We start from the raw sequence: 16,867 nt of genomic DNA, 5'->3' as shown, positions 1-16,867 counted from the left end.
TCACATGTTCATTCTGCCACAATGCTATAGAAACGGAACTGCATTTTCTTTTCCACTGCACAGAATTGGATGACTTACGACAGAAGTACATTCTTAAAAAATACACGCTTTATCCGTCGATGACTAGGTTTCAGCATTTGATGCAAGACAAGCATTGCCTCCATGACATTGGAAGATACATTTTTCATGCAAAACGACGTCGTTAATGTTTTTTTTATGTTCATAGTCTACTATAACAAAGGTTCACTCTGACATTGGCCGCACGATCTGTTGTAACGGGTCATATGGCCTATACAATAAAATTCTTGCGTTCTTGTGTTCTCTCTCTCTCATTCTCTCTCTCTTTCACATCACACACACACACACACACACACACACACACACACACACACACACACACACACATGCTTACGTGCGTACGTGCGTGTGTGTGTTTGTGCGTGTGTGTGTGTGTGTGTGTGTGTGTGTGTGTGTGTGTGTGTGTGTGTGCGTGAGAGAGAGAGAGAGACAGAGAGAGAGATGGGGCGCGGGGAGAGTAACGGACAAGGAAACAGGGATACATAGAGGGGAGAGACAGAATAAAAGACAGTCAGAGAGAAAGAAGATACAAATGCCAATGCAAATTTGAATGTTTTATTCAACAGGCCCGGGCCACGTCAGAAGTGGACAATTCGTTGTTTCCATGGCATGCGAATTCCGAATTGTAAATAAACTCATTATAAAAGCAGTTGGCTAACCACGCGGTTAGAGTCTTTGTCTGTTGATGTTAGGAGCAAATCGGTTTGTTTACATGGCCAACGTGTGCACTAGCTTGTATGCGCTTCATTAAATCGACGGTTTATGGATTCGAATTACATTTCATAGACACCGCATTACTCCAAAGAAGACAACGCAAACAGTTTTCCTCCCCCCCCCATTCCATCACCCGCCCCCCACCCCCAGTGTTTAACCATTCCCCCCTCTTTTTCTTTGTAAATATTGCTCACCATTTTATCTTTGCTTTTTTGTCCTTTTTTTATACTTTTTTTCTTTTTGATTACTTCTCACAGTTTTTAGTTTTACCTCTGTCTTGGTTTTGGCCTGTCTGTTCTTCTCCATTCTTTACTATTCTCCCCATGAAGAAGGGCCTAGGGCCCGAAACGTAGGGAAACTCCTTCATCAAAGGACCAGTCACCACCTACAGGTCAGTTTGACCCATTTTTCCGCCAGTTTTCTTTCTTTTTTTTTTCTTTTTTGTTGTTGTTGTAGTTTGTCTGTCATAAAAAGACACTCTCGCGTTCACACACACACACACACACACACACACACACACACACACACACACACACACACACACACACACACATATTTAAACATATCCACAGAGAGGGGAGACAGACAGACAGACAGGCACACACACACACACACACACACACACACACACACACACACACACACACACACACACACACACATGCACACACAAACACAGAGACATAGAGAGGGAAAGAGAAGGGAAATTGAGGGAGATAGGGAGAGACAGAGAGATAAAGAGAGAGAGAGAAAGAGACAGACAGTGAGTATAGAGTACTTTGTTATCTAAATAAGAGAAATTCATGAGAGAGAGACAGACAGACAGACAGAGAGAAAGAGAGTGACAGACAGACAGACACACACACAGACAAAGACAGACAAAGAGGCAAAGACAGACAGACAGACAGAGAGGGACATACAGACGGACAGACAGAGACAGAGAGAGAGACAAAGAGACAGAGAGAGAGAGAGAGACAAAGAGACAGAGAGAGAGAGAGAGACAAAGACAAGCAAAGACTGCACAGAAAGAGAAAGAGAGGGGGGGGGGCAGACAGACAGAGACACAAGACAGACGAAAACAGACAGTCAGACAAAGAGACAGGGACACACACACACACACACACACACACACACACACACACACACACACACACACACACACACACACACACACACACACACAGATAGAAAGAGGGCAGTAAAGTTTTACGATCAGCAGTAACGCTGCCATCCCGGACTGTACGCCTCTGATTGTGTGACGGCGAAAAGAACGCCCTGCTGGGCTGAGCATTCCTGAGGACATCCAACTGTCCTTTCTCTTCGCTTTGCTGGCTGCATTGGGCTTTTTCGCGATACGATGCGATGCGATCCAATGCGATGCCATACGATATGATATGATGCGGTGCGGTGCGATACGACATGAATCGACACGATACGACGTGATCCGATGCGATGCGACATGATGTGACGCAATGCGATACGAATCAATACGATACGATACGATGTGATTTGATGCGATGCGATGTAATGTGATACGATGCGATGCGATGCGATACGAGTCAATACGATGCGATACGATACGATATGATGTGAAGCGATACGAATCGATACGATGTGGTGTGATGCGATGCGATGCAATACGAATCAATACGAAACGATACGATGTGATGTGACGCGATGCAATACGAATCAACACGAAACGATGCGATGGAATACGAATCAATACGATACGATGCGATGGAATACGAATCAATACGATACGATACGATGTGATTTGATGCGATGCGATGTAATGTGATACGATGCGAATCGATACGAATCGATACGATGCGATGCGATGCGATACGAGTCAATACGATGCGATACGATACGATATGATGTGAAGCGATACGAATCGATACGATGTGGTGTGATGCGATGCGATGCAATACGAATCAATACGAAACGATACGATGTGATGTGACGCGATGCAATACGAATCAACACGAAACGATGCGATGGAATACGAATCAATACGATACGATGCGATGGAATACGAATCAATACGATACGATGCGATGGAATACGAATCAATACGATACGATGCAATGTGATGTGATGCGATGCAATACGAATCAATAAGATACGATCCGTGCAAAACAAATCAATACGATACGATGCGATGCAATACGAACCAATACGATACGATGCGATGCAATACGAATCAATACGATGCGATGCGATGGAATACGAATCAATACGATACGATTGGTGTGATGCGATGCAATACGAATCAATACGATACGATGTGGTGTGACGCGATGCAATATGAATCAATACGAATCAATACGATGCGACGGGATACGATCAGTTGCGATGCAATGTAATTCTATGCTATTAATCAACAACGAAGGCAATACGATGCAAGACAATGTAAGACAAGAGAAGGAAGACATTGCAGTACAGTACAATACAGTACAATATAGTGTATTACATAACACAGCACAACAAGGGGATACAACGCTTTCCTGTTTCTGTAAATAGGACACGATACGATACGATACGATACGCTACGATACGATACAATACATACAATTACAGGCTTCCTTTTGGTAATCGTGTCTCTTCCATTTGATGTCATTTCAACCGATGCTTTTTGCGTCCAAAATGCTGAACATAGATATATTCATAATATGATGATATCTGTTTCATTATGTATCGGGTTATTTGGTGTTAGAATCAATACTTTAATAGAGTTTTCACAGTGTTTTGTTGCATTGCCGTGGCCTGGAGAGACTGAGAGAGAATCAGAGTGAGAGAGAAAGAGACAGATACAGAGACAGGGAGACCGAGAGAGACAGAGACAGAGAAAGTGAAAGAGGCAGAGACAGACGCACTGACTGAGAGACAGGGAGACAGAGAGAGACAGAGTAACAGCGATATAGAAAGATAGCGAGGGAGAAAGAAATAAAGAAAGAAGGACAGACTGACCGACACATGGACAGACCAAGATGAAGACGTAGACAGACAGGCAGACAGACAGACAGTCAAATGCCATACCCATTATTATCGCGAGCAAGGCTATCACCGCTTGTTGTCAGTCAATCAATCAATCACTCAATCGATCAATCAATCGCTCACTCACTCACTCCATATGTCAATCAGTCAACCAATCGATCGATCACTCACTCACTCACTCAATCAATCAATTAATCAATCAATTCATTCATTCATTCATTCATTCATTTCTGTTCTCCCAGCAAACGCGCCGGACCCCAAAACTTCTCCTCGGGGTCATCGCGGTACTGGTGACGTCATCGTGGCACCACTGCTGTGACGGCGCCCTGTCCCGGCAGAAACGTCAGGTGGTGGTGGACATCTCCAGCATCGCCGGGGGCACCCCTCCCCCCACTGCCTCCCCCCCAGTGTCCCCCACAACCCCCGCCCCAGTCCCTACTACAGCTTCCTCCGGGGGGTTCAACGACGGAGGGAAGTTCTTTGGGAGAATATTCGGCGGGGGTGGTGCTGGTGGTGGCAACGCTGGTGGCGGGAATTCGCCCGGTGGTGGGGGCAATTTTGGTGGGGGACTCTTTGGAGGAGGATTTGGAGGAGGAAGCCCAGTAGGAGCGGGATTCGGAGGGAACCCTGGTGGTGGGTTCGGAGGAAACCCCGGAGGGGGATTTGGAGGGAACCCTGGGGCTGGGTTCGGTGGGAACCCTGGGGGAGGATTTGGAGGAAACCCCGCGGGTGGGTTCGGGGGCAACCCTGGTGGAGGATTTGGAGGAAAACCAGGGGCTGGGTTCGGTGGGAACCCTGGGGGAGGCTTCGGAAGCACCCCTGGAGGGTTCGGCCCGAGGCCAGGGTTTGGGGGCGGTGGCTTCGGGACGGGCCCTGGGGGGTTCTTCGGTGGTGGTGGTGGTGGTGGTGGTGGTGGTGGTGGTGGTGGTGGCGGATTTCCGGCAGGGAACGGAGGCGGAGGCTTCCCCCCTATCAACGGGGGCAATGGGGGCCAGGCGGGCGCGGGGGGCGGGTTTACCTTCCCCAGACCTGGAGGGGGAGGTTTGGGAGCGGGGCTTTTCGGGGGAGGATTCTTCCCCGCAAACGGAGGGGGAGGAGGAGGAGGAGGAGGGTTTGTCCCCAACAACAACGGCAACAACAGCAGTACTGGATTCGGTAACCGGCCTCCATTCCAGCGACCCAATTTCGGTCAGGGTCATAACAGCAGCAGCGGCGGTATTGGCGGTCGGCCTGGCTTCCCGCCGTTCAGTAACCGTCCTGGAGGACAGGTGTTTCCCAATCTGCCAGGTGGAAATAATTCGCCCTTGACCTTTCCCACCCTCCCGTCCGTGCCCACCCCCAGCACCTCCGCCCCCTCCGTGCCCAGTGTGTGCACCCCACCTCCCTCCCTCACTGGACAGGGGGATCAGCTCAACAACCTGACCATCCCCGCTCAGTGAGTGGTTTTATGTATTTGCTTGTTTTATTTATTCATTAGTATTTCTTTTTCCTTTATTCATGTTTGGTATAATACGTGTACGTGTTTGAATGTTAGTGTATATGTGTGTGTGTGTGTGGGCGGGGGGGGTGGTGGTGGTGGTGGTGGGTGGTGGTGGAGGTGGCCATTTGTGTGTGTGTGTGTGTGTGGTGTGGGCTATGGGTTTTCTTTCTGCTTTAGTTTAGCGTCATTTCTCTGTTAAGTGATATTAGACGGTTATGAATGCTTGCGGGGGTGGGGACTGGGGGAGGGGTTGGGGGAGAGGTTGGGGGGTGCATATATATATATATATATATATATATATATATGTGTGTGTGTGTGTGTGTGTGTGTGTGTGTGTGTGTGTGTGTGTGTGTGTGTGTGTGTGTGTGTGTGTGTGTTCACAAGTGTGCGTTCGTATGTATTCATAATCATGCATGCGTGTAATAAACATACACAGGAGACACATTTAAACAACTATGTGGTAATTGAACCTGAATTATTTGGTCAACTGTTCTTACCATTATCGTACCCATGTGTGGTACGTATGCACAACTTGATACTTCATAAAATGAATATCGATATGCATTTTTGACCATTGTGCTTTTGTATATATTAGAATTTCCAATGGCTTGAATGCTTCGCGAGGAAACAAAGGCTAAAATTAATGTGAACACATCACCCGTACTAAATATGCAACACAACGCAACACAGCGCATCGCTTCGCATCGCAATCTAGTGCATTGCAGTGCCATATGACGCAGTGCAAGACAGTACAATAAAGGACTTCCTTAGCGTCTCTTCCACTTTTAACTCACTCAGTACGGCCAGTCCTCTCTTCTCCTCTACACAGACCCCTCAGATGTCCAGTGGGTGTCTGAATGACCCAACCTTTAGCTTCCGTCGTAAGAATTGTGGTATTCTTTGTCAATATTCACCTCTTCAGTATAAGAGCCTTCCGCTTGCAATATGTTGATGATGATAATTGGGGTGAAACGCTGTTAACGTCGTCTATTTCGCCGTTCGTGTGGAGAGAGTTAACCGATGTTTTGGTCTTACATCACCTGAATACATCACCAGATTCCCATTCATCCTCTTGGCATGACATCCTGTTTCAGGGTACAGGACCAGATACTGCAGGGACTGGCTTCTAACCAGGACCTGACCAACTACCTTAGCCAGACCTTCAGCGCCAACTCTGCTCTGCAGCATACAGATGATGCTGGGTGAGGCTGTCTTGTTGTTTGCCGACGTATTTTCCTTTCGTTTGTCATGTACCATGTACATGCTTTTCGCCTTTCTTTCATTGTGTTGTGAATCAATAAAAGCCTGTTTTCTTGCAGCTAGCCTGTTTGGGGTTTCTTTGCCGTTTTGTTTAACTGAGCACGCTTTCAGATCTGGCACAGAAGGCACCTGTGTCCGTATCAGGTCAATCGGAATGGTGTTCAACCTCTCCGCACTATGAGGAAAGTCAAACGTTCAGTTGAAATGTGACGGGCGCAATAGCCGAGTGGTTAAAGCGTTGGACATTAAATCTGAGGGTCCCGTGTTCGAATCTCGGTGACAGTGCCTGGTGGGTAAAAGGTAGAGATTTTTCCGATCTTCCAGGTCAACATATGTGCAGAACTACTAGTGCCTGAACCCCCTTCGTGTGTATACGCACGCAGAAGATCAAATACGCACGTTAAAGATCTTGTAATCCATGTCAGCGTTCGGTGGGTTATTGAAACAGAAACATGCCTAGATTGCATCCCCCCGAAAACGGAGTATGGCTGCCCAAATGGCTGGGTAAAAACGGTCGTATACGTAAAAGCCCACTCGTTTACATACGAGTGAACGTTGGAGTTGCAGCCCACGAACGAAGAAGAAGAAGAGGTTGAAATGTCCACGGGACTTCCTCCTCGCAAACGACGCATCATTCACTTTGTTCCCTCAGCTGAAGACCTTCAGCAGTTCATGAGCTGCTTCAGTGGCGTGTGCCGAGACTTCGGACTCTCCATCACCAAACACGGGTCAAGGGACCAGGTATGGAATCTCCACCCGACACCAGAATCTGTGATCATGAACTGGATGTTGTCCATGACTTTCTGTATCTTGGGTCGGCGACCTCAGCCCTCCCCACCCCCACCCGCTAACCCTCCTCCTGCCCCCCTTCGCCACACCTCCCACCCACTCTTGACACCGAGCTGGCAAGACAGCTACCTCCATGTTCATACTGACGAAGAGAGTATGGACAAACACCCATATGACAGATCATCCAAGATCCAGATCTTCAGGGCTTCTACCATAAACAAACTCCTGTAGGCAGTGACACTAAGTCCTGGACCCTGCCTGCTCGACAGGAACGAAACTTCAACGCCTTCGACAGGCGCTGCCTCGGACGGATCCTGAATACCAACTGGCAGGACCAAGTCCCCAACAACATCGCCATGAATGGGGATGTTGGTGGGGGTGGGGGTGGGGATGGGGGGTGAGCTGGAATCCCCAGCATGTACACCCTGCTGAAACAGAGACGCATGCGCTGGTTCGGTTAAACAGCGCAAATGGACGACGGCCGGGTCACGAAGGATCTGCTTTTCGGATAATTGGTTCATGGAAAAATCCTACAAGCAGACACCAACTAAAAAGACGTCTGTAAGAAAGATCTGAAGGCCTTAATCGTCGTCTTGATCACCTGGGAAGCTGTAGCCTCAGCAAGACTGGCTTGGAGGCAGATGGCGAAGAAAGGTCTCTTCAACTTTGAAGAGACGCTTGCCCAGTGGTCCTCCTTCAGAGTTCACGCTCTTTATGTAGAGGGCAGTCTTGCAGGACATGGGCTGGAATTTGAGGAGCGGTGTCACACGGACATTGGTCTGTGTGGGAAATTTTCAGTTTGTAGAGATTGGATAGGAGCTGGCAGTGGCCTGTTCGCAGTCTGAGGATGATGACTTGCTGAGCGCGACCCGGTTGATGGATGCTGTCCTCCTCTTGTCCCACATCTAGCCGTTCTCGCCAGCTGGTTCTTCACTTCAGCCTAGCGTTCCGAGACTGAGAGACTGAGAAGAAAGGTCAGGCAGACAGAACAGCGTCACCTGTGCGCAGTATGGAAGACTGCCACTCTCGTATTGGCTTGGTCAAGCGACACACGATTCCATATCAGTCACCACCAAGATGGCAATTTCATTGTCTCCCGAGAGTGACAGATCTTTATCTACACAACGTAAATCCGCATCATCAACAATTTTGTTTACGATGTCGCATGTTTGGGAACCTGCCCATAAACGTCCACAGTATTCGCAGCTGAATAAAAAAAAAATAAAAAATTCAATCTTAGTATTAGTTGTGGGCCTGCCCACAGATACATAATTATATAATTTTCATTGAAATCACATGTATTATTATGTACAAATGCCACGCAGTGCTTATTTGCTAAAATTAAGTTTATATACAAAATCAGTAGATTGAACTTAATAACCCGTCTGTAACATTGATATATTCATGCCACATAGGTTGAATCGACCCTCTCTCTGCCTGTTTTTCAGTGACGTTGCATGTCCCAGCACCATCAGAAAAGCTACCGTCTTCCAGAGGCAAGGTTCCAACTGCTGGATTGTACAGGATAAGCAGCCCCCGGTCTATTATGCCACCTGCAAGTAAGGCTGCATTGTTACCCTAAACCTATATTTTTTGTGCTGCATGTTAGACGTGATGAGCTCCTTTGCTGATAAATCATCAGAAACAAAGATATGCTTGCTTAAAACGTATGTAGATGAAAAGGTTTTAATGATTCACTTAGTGTGTTCAGATTCCATTTTACCGCTGTTTGTCTATATCACTCATTTTTAGTCTGATTTTTATTTCGCATTTTAGTGTCACACACACACACACACACACACACACACACGCACATGCACATGCACATGCACATGCACACGATCACATTCACTCACTCACTCACATACAGACACACACACACACACACACACACACACACACACACACACACACACACTCACTCACACGCACGCACGCACACACACTCACACACCCACCCACCCACACACACACACACACACACACACACACACAGAGCATCGACTCCACCTTCCCTTGTTTGCTTGTTTGTATGTTGGTGCGTTGGCTTTTGCATAGGTCAGGCATCCGTTTTGTTTAGGCAGATGTCAGTTAGCATGCCAGGATCGGTACACACGCTTTGAAACCACCTTGAAACTGAAACTGAAACTTGAAACTGTCGGCCTAACGGTAACGCGTCTGCCTAGGAAGCGAGAGATTCTGAGCGCACTGGTTCGAATCACACCGGCAGTCGCCAGTATTTTCTTCCCCTTCACTAGACCCTGAGTGATGGTCTTGACGCCAGTCATTCGGAAGAGACGACAAACCGCGGTCCCGTTTGCAGCATGCATTTAGCGCACGTAAAAGAACCCACGGCTACAAAAGGGGTGCCCCTGGTAAAATTCTGTAGAAAAATCCACTTCGATAGGAAAACATATAAACTTGCAGGAAGAAAAAAAAAGGGGGGTGGCGCTGCTAGTGTAGCGACGCGCTCTCCCTAGGGAGAGCAGCCCGAATTTCATACAAAGAAATCTGTTGTGACAAAAAAGAACAATACAATACAATACAACACAATACAATACAATACGATACAAAACTGTCTTTTGTTGTCCCTTTCCTCACAGCTGCCAGGAATGTCAGGCTCCCAAGGGAAGAGCTGCGGCCCAGAACTCTGGCTGTGAGCCCTACACGGTCAGCACCGCTGTCTTCGCGCTCTGCGGGCCCGTCAATGGCGCTGCCCCACCCTCCATCACCCACGAACGAATCTCACTTCCCGTCACGTGTCGATGCCGTCACCGCTCTGCTTCCGGTTCCGGTTCTCCTACCGGTTCCGGTTCTTCCACTGGTTCCGGTGGCATCTCTCCTTCCGGTGGCATCTCTCCTTCCGGTGGCATCTCTCCTTCCGGTTCTCCTTCTGGTCCCGGTTCTCCTTCCGGTTCCGGTTCCATTTCAACTTCCGGTTCCGGTTCTCCTTCCGGTTCCGCTCCTGTAGGGACAGCTGGTTCTTCCACCTCCGCTGGTGATGGCGGAAGTGTAGGCCCTGTTGCTGTGGTTCTGTGATGGGCGAGGATGTGGAACAGTATGTTATCATATATTTGTTTGATATCATGAAGGTTTCCACTGATTGTCTTTGGAAACTAGAAGTCATATGTGTAAAGTGCTCATGATATCTTTTTTCTGGAGAAAAATATGAATACATGCATACATACATACAATCATATATATATATATATATATATATATATATATGGTTCATATCCACTGATTTGATCAAATTCGTTCGTTTGAAAAGCATATCTACATTTTGATAAACGGTAACAGAATCACTTTGTAAAAGTATCGCATGCAAATTCCTTTTTGTAATTACTATCTTGGTTTGGGTTTTTGGTTTTGTTGTTGATGTTTTTTTGCAAATTCTGTCACCTTATTTTCTCTTTCTTCTGGAATGTACGGAACACACGCACACGCGCGCGCGCACACGCACACACGCTCGCACGCATGCACACACACACACACGCGCACACACACACACGCACGCACGCACGCGCGCACACACACACACACACACACACGAGCGCGTGCGTAGGGAAACAACTAAACAGCTTTTCATTCAAATCAAAATATAATAATTTGCAAATTTATAACACCAAATATTGTGGTGGAGATGGGGTTGTATCGGATGTGTTTTGCATTTTCATAGCTCTTTACATTTGTTTTGAAGGGGAAAAAAATGTGATAAATAAAGTGGAATTGTTGAAGCCCTTTATCAATTGTCTAAGTGTTTAATGATGCAGTTTACCGATATCAATAATGGTCAGATGGTTTTCTCTCGTTCTCGGGTTTTAGATTGAAGATATTCGCCGACACTTTAATCAAGCCACTAACAGTGGAATCAATCGGTTGACTGTATGAACTGCGTCCGTTTGAGATTGGTGATTAATCACTATGATCATAACCTGATGTTTAGTTTCAATTTGAACAAAAGAGAAAAAAAAAATCATTATAATGTATTTCTTTTCCTGTGATTCCTTCATGTACTGAACATGGGAAACTGAAACAATATTTCTATCTGTGAACATATTTTTACCTCACTATCACTTGTTTCTGTATCAGTTTGTCCCTCTCTCAGTTTGTATCAGACTCTGTCTCTGTCTCTGTCTGTCAGTCTCTCTGTCTCTCCATCTCTCTCTCCCCCCATTCTCTCTCACTCTATCTCGCTGCGAGAGAGAGAGAGAGAGAGAGAGAGAGAGAGAGAGAGATTCAAGGGAGCATACTATTTTCCTTTCTGTGTGAAAGGATGATCAGGATTATCTCCCGTGCATTAGGATTCCACTCCATATATCAGTTCCTGAGTGTCTGTGAATTGATATATCTCTGCCTCTCTTTGTCTCTGCCTTCGTCTGTCTCACTGTAATTATCCTGTGTTCTATCATTTTCCAAATAACAATAGGTAAAAAAAAAAATCATTTATTCACTTGTTTACTTACTGATTTATAGATTTGTTGAATTCTTGCTTGCTTGATTTACATATTCATTTAGTTGTTTATTTAGTAATGTATTTGTGCTTTCATTCAATAATGCAATTTCTCTTGATTTTTGATTTACATATTCATTTATTTGTTTATTTAGTTATACATTTGTGCATTCATCCATTAATGCAAATACTTATGCATTTATTTATCTATATTCATTTATCCAGTTTTGTTAATCTATTTCTTCATTTCTTTATCCATTCATTTATATATCCATTCTTACATTCATTCATTCGTTCGTTCATTTATTTATGCGTTTGTTTATTTATTTATCGATTTATTCGTTTCTGTATTCAGTTTTGGTATTTATTTATTAATGCATTTAGCTATTTTATCTATTTTTTTGTATCATTTATTTACACATTATCTGTTATTAATGATGTCATCATCATATATTGCATTGATTGATTTATTTCTGCATTTATTCATTCAATCATTTCTTTATTTCAATACGTCCTGCGGGCTGACATACGTTTTTAACCCGACACTGACTCCACACACCAACCGAAGCTTTCCCCTTCCCCCCCCCCCCCCCCCCCCCCCCCCCCCCCCCCCCCGCCCCGCCCCACTGGGCAAGTAACGAAGTAACGATGGGATCGCTGAGTACACTGACTCCAACTGTTTCAGTGAGGGACCCAGACAGTAAGTCAGCACTGTTTTCTTTCGTCTCTCCAGTGTACACGGATAATGGGGCCGCCCCTTCCCTCTCCTTTTAAAGACTTGTCCATGGTGGGAGGCGAATTTGTCTGGATGGAGTTTACCTACAGAGTCCTCTGGGCCCTGTGTCAACAGACTCTGAGGAGACTCTAATTCGTGGTGCTGAGAGCATGGGTTACTGGAAGGGATTTTTGTAGTAAAGATCGGTTATAGGACAGACTGAAAGGAGATTGAATGGAAAAGAAGTAAAAAGAAGAAGAAGAAGAAGAAAAAAAAAGAAGCAGACCAAAGAGAAATAAAAAGAAGAAGAAGGAGAAGAAAATGGTAATGATGATGATGATCATCATCATCATGGTGACGGAGGAGGAGAAAGAAAAGTAGAAGAGTGAAAATAATTTCAGAATAAAACAACACCACACCTGAGCATGACAACAGGATTCTTGTAGCGTCTTCACACACACACACACACACACACACACACACACACACACACACACACAGAGGGAAACATACACAGGTAAAAAGACACAGAAGCGCACAAACACACAGACACACATACACACACACACAGAGACACACACTAATTACTAATATCACTTCAAGTGGAAAGACGTTAAACTGAAGAGACACACACACACACACACACACACACACACACAATAATAGTACTAATGACAATAATAAACAAGCGTGCATACACATTAACACATGCACGCACACACACTAACACACACACACACACACACACACACACACACACACACACACACACACACACACACACACACACGGAGTATGACGCTTTTATTCAGATGAACAAGATCAACGCAGTCAGTAGTACATTCGTACTGTAAACTGGAATCCTATGCGGTGCCCACAGGGACATCTGCACTAATGAAATACACATGCAACTCTTCTTCCTCAGAATCTCACACACTACCGTGTAGTTTACAACAAAAGTGCATATCGTGCTCGCCAGACATCGGCAAACAGGCAGACACAAAGAAAACATCATATATATATAAAGCTTTCAACAATAGAATAACGTAAAACACCAATCTTCGTGAAAGAGACATGGCAGCGTTCTGTACCAAGGTAACAATACGATAGTTTTGTGCATTTCGAAATGACAAACAACAGCCTAATTGATTGACTGACTGACTAAATAACAAACAAACTAGCCAAACAACCAATAGCCTTACTAACTACTTTCCCATCTATCTGACTACCTAACTCCCCAACTATCCAACCTGTGAACTATCCAACCAAGGAGTAAGATGGCAGTATGGTTAAAACGCTAATCTGCCATTACACAGTCTGTGATGGTTTGGATTCGAATCCCGCTCTCGCTCTTTCTGTCACGTTCGACTCCATAATCAAATTCAGCGTCTTGTCACTTGGATGAGACGATAAACCGAGGTCCCATGTGAATCACACTCATGGCAATGACACTGTTGCCTTCTGGCAAAAATTCTGTAGAAGAAATCCACTCTGAAATGCACACAGAAAAATGCATGTATTCAAGGCATGACTGAGTGCGTTGGGTTATGCTGCTGGTCAGGTATCCGCCTGCAAATAAGCAGATGTAGTGTAGCGTGTCTGGATATTTGTTGTTTGTTTGTGTGTGTGTGTGTGTGTGTGTGTGTGTGTGTGTGTGTGTGTGTGTGTTTTCCGAACGCAGTGACGCCTCCTTGAGAAACTGAAACTGAAACCACCAAACTAACTAACTGATTGACTCCCTTCCTTCCTCACTCCCTTCCTCCCTCCCTCCCTCACTCGCTCACTCACTCATTCACTGACTGACTGACTGACTAACTGACTAGAGCATTGATTAGCTCAATGATTGACTGACTGACTGACTGACCCACTAACTAACGTATGAATGAACGAACCGACGACCCACCCAGCTAAGAACCAAACCACCCAACCAACCAGTTAAAATAACTTAGTGATTTATTAGCTAACAAATCTAATTAAGGACTGACAAAGTACTACGCACATGTCTAAATGACTGACTATCTCAGTCGACGATTAGACGAATAACTCATACGTTAAACAAACAAGCAAGCAGTCACTCAATCAACATGCACTGAGTTAGTAAACAAGTAAGTAAACAAGCAAGCAAATAGACGAGTCAGTGAATAAGTAGGCAAGCAAGCAATCAAGTAAGTACGTAAGGAAGGAAGGAAGGAAGAACTGCAAAATCATCCGAATTGATTTGCTGATAAGCTCTCTTTCAAATCAACTAGTTAGCTAACTAGCACATCAACCCACCAAACAATGCATCCGTACACACATGTCAATGAGAAACAGACGTAGGCCCATTCAAATGCAAGGAAGACGTAAAACGTGTTGTTAGCCGACATCTCAGTACAAAACATGTAAAACGTATTAAAGAAGACGGTGTGGATATGGATTATTCATAACCATCATTTTTAGCGCCATCGTCTTCATGGTCATCATTACAACCACCAACGTATCAATACCACCACGATCCGTTGTGAATGTCACCTTCATTTTCAGTATCATGATTCTGCACATTGTTTTGAGCTAAGATAAGGAACCTTCGTGAGAATCTTCATAATTTTTAAGCCTCTTTTTCTATATAAAAAAAGAGATAAAATCCATTGACATAAATTGTACTCTTTTTCTTCCCTGGCGAGTCTTTTCGGTTCATGCTGTAACTGAAAATAATTCTTGCTTCTCTTTCTAAATTTTGTGAATTTGACTCAATCCCGTTTCTCTTTCTGCTTGATTATCTTGATGTTTTGCCATACATTGCCAATACTGCTACTAACTCTTTATCCAGTGGCGTTTTCCCAAGCATATATATATATATATATATATATATATATATATATATATATATATATATATAGGCACGTGTTCGCCATTTACTAAAGAAGCAATCTCTCGGTCCAACCTGTCCTAAGAACTACATATCCGTTTCTAACTTATCGTTCCTGTTTGAACTGACTGAAAGAGTAGCTGTCTGAAAGCCTCTATAATCTACTTGATCCACAAGAGTCTGCTTACAGAACAGTTCACAAAACAGAAACCGATCTCTTCAAAGTTGGAAACTATATTTTCATATCGCTTGATGATGCTAGAATTTATGTTCTTTCTCTTCTGGATCTGTCAGCTGCCTTTGACACAGCTGACTATGAAATCCTTCTGTCGAGAGTGAAGCAGTCTTTTGGTATCCTAAGTTTTACCCTTGCGTGGATAAAATACTGCGTACCTCAATAAGCGTTGATGGAAAACGTAAATAAATAGCCTGTATTCACCTGATACATTCTTGGTATACGGAGTTCCACATGGCTACGTGCTGAGGCCTGCATTTCTGATTAAGCATTTCTTACCAAAAAACAATATTCGATTACACTCAACGAACTGATGTTTACAAAAAAAGAGAAGTTTTCTTTCGGAAGAACTGGAAAATCGCAAGGTTTATTTATTCATTTATTTATTCTAGTACCCTTTCTAAGTTTCAAAAAGATCGCCCGCTTCCAGCCACGATCTGCCTGAATTCTGCAGACATCAACATTTCGTCCAATACTCGTAACCTGCGTGCTATTTTCGACCAGACCCTGTATTTCAATTGGCAGATTTAAAATGTTTGCAACATAGCATATCTATAACTCGAGAGAATGAGCAGCAACCGTCATTATTTGATGCAACTAAAACCCTTGTCTGTTCTCGTATCCTCTCCGGGCGTGATCATAGCTATGCTGTCCTTGGTGGCAGTTCAAAGTACAGGTCCAAAACATTCGCAACAATGTATGATAGTCAGTCGTGTCCGACTAAGACCATCAGAAGAGGCAACTGCTTTCCCGACTATCTGGGCTATGATTATAGTTGGGGGTGGGGGTGGGGGTGGGGGGGGGGGTGTCTTTTTCAAGTCACATCCCAACACTCGACCAATAGGGTTTTAGGTATGTCGACAGAACACTTATAATCGATGGCGTCAGCATTAATAATTGCCACCAAACTTGTCGTCTTTAAGTGCACGACAAGAACAAATGTGTTCAGTCGAAAGGTAATTACAAAATGTGTGGTTATTGCATTGTGCATTTTTCAAAGGAAGAAAAATGATGTTGGATTAAAAGAAACAGAATCAACAATTCATGATGTTAAAACAAATGCCATGGCATATCGTAGGACACTGAATGGGCAAAGTGAAAAATGGAAAAGCACAGTCACCATCTACATAATTATCATCTAATTCTGGTGTCCGTTCAATAAAGACGTACACATAATGATGGATAGATAACAAGACAGATGGATCAGTGGGTATGGAGAGACAGGAACACAGACGGGAACATGCATACTCACATAAACAAATACAGTGGTAGTTGAACAAGAGGAGGGAATTTACGGA

At 44.5% G+C, this 16,867-nt stretch overlaps 1 protein-coding gene across 1 annotated transcript in view; it reads left to right on the top strand.

Moving 5' to 3' along the window:
- LOC143298866 (uncharacterized) overlaps window positions 1–11,391 on the top strand; it is a 17,940-nt gene extending 6,549 nt beyond the window's left edge. Inside the window, exons 2-5 of the mRNA XM_076611869.1 lie at window positions 4,032–5,224; window positions 6,364–6,471; window positions 8,767–8,877; window positions 9,922–11,391. Of these exons, the coding sequence (XP_076467984.1) occupies window positions 4,032–5,224; window positions 6,364–6,471; window positions 8,767–8,877; window positions 9,922–10,357 (1,848 nt within the window). The 3' untranslated portion in view covers window positions 10,358–11,391. The remainder of the gene's footprint in view (window positions 1–4,031; window positions 5,225–6,363; window positions 6,472–8,766; window positions 8,878–9,921) is intronic.
- The last annotated feature ends 5,476 nt before the right edge of the window (window positions 11,392–16,867 follow it).

This window comes from Babylonia areolata, chromosome 24 (assembly GCF_041734735.1).
Source record: "Babylonia areolata isolate BAREFJ2019XMU chromosome 24, ASM4173473v1, whole genome shotgun sequence".
Lineage (NCBI taxonomy): Eukaryota > Metazoa > Mollusca > Gastropoda > Neogastropoda > Buccinidae > Babylonia > Babylonia areolata.
This window is presented reverse-complemented; position numbering and strand designations above follow the sequence as displayed.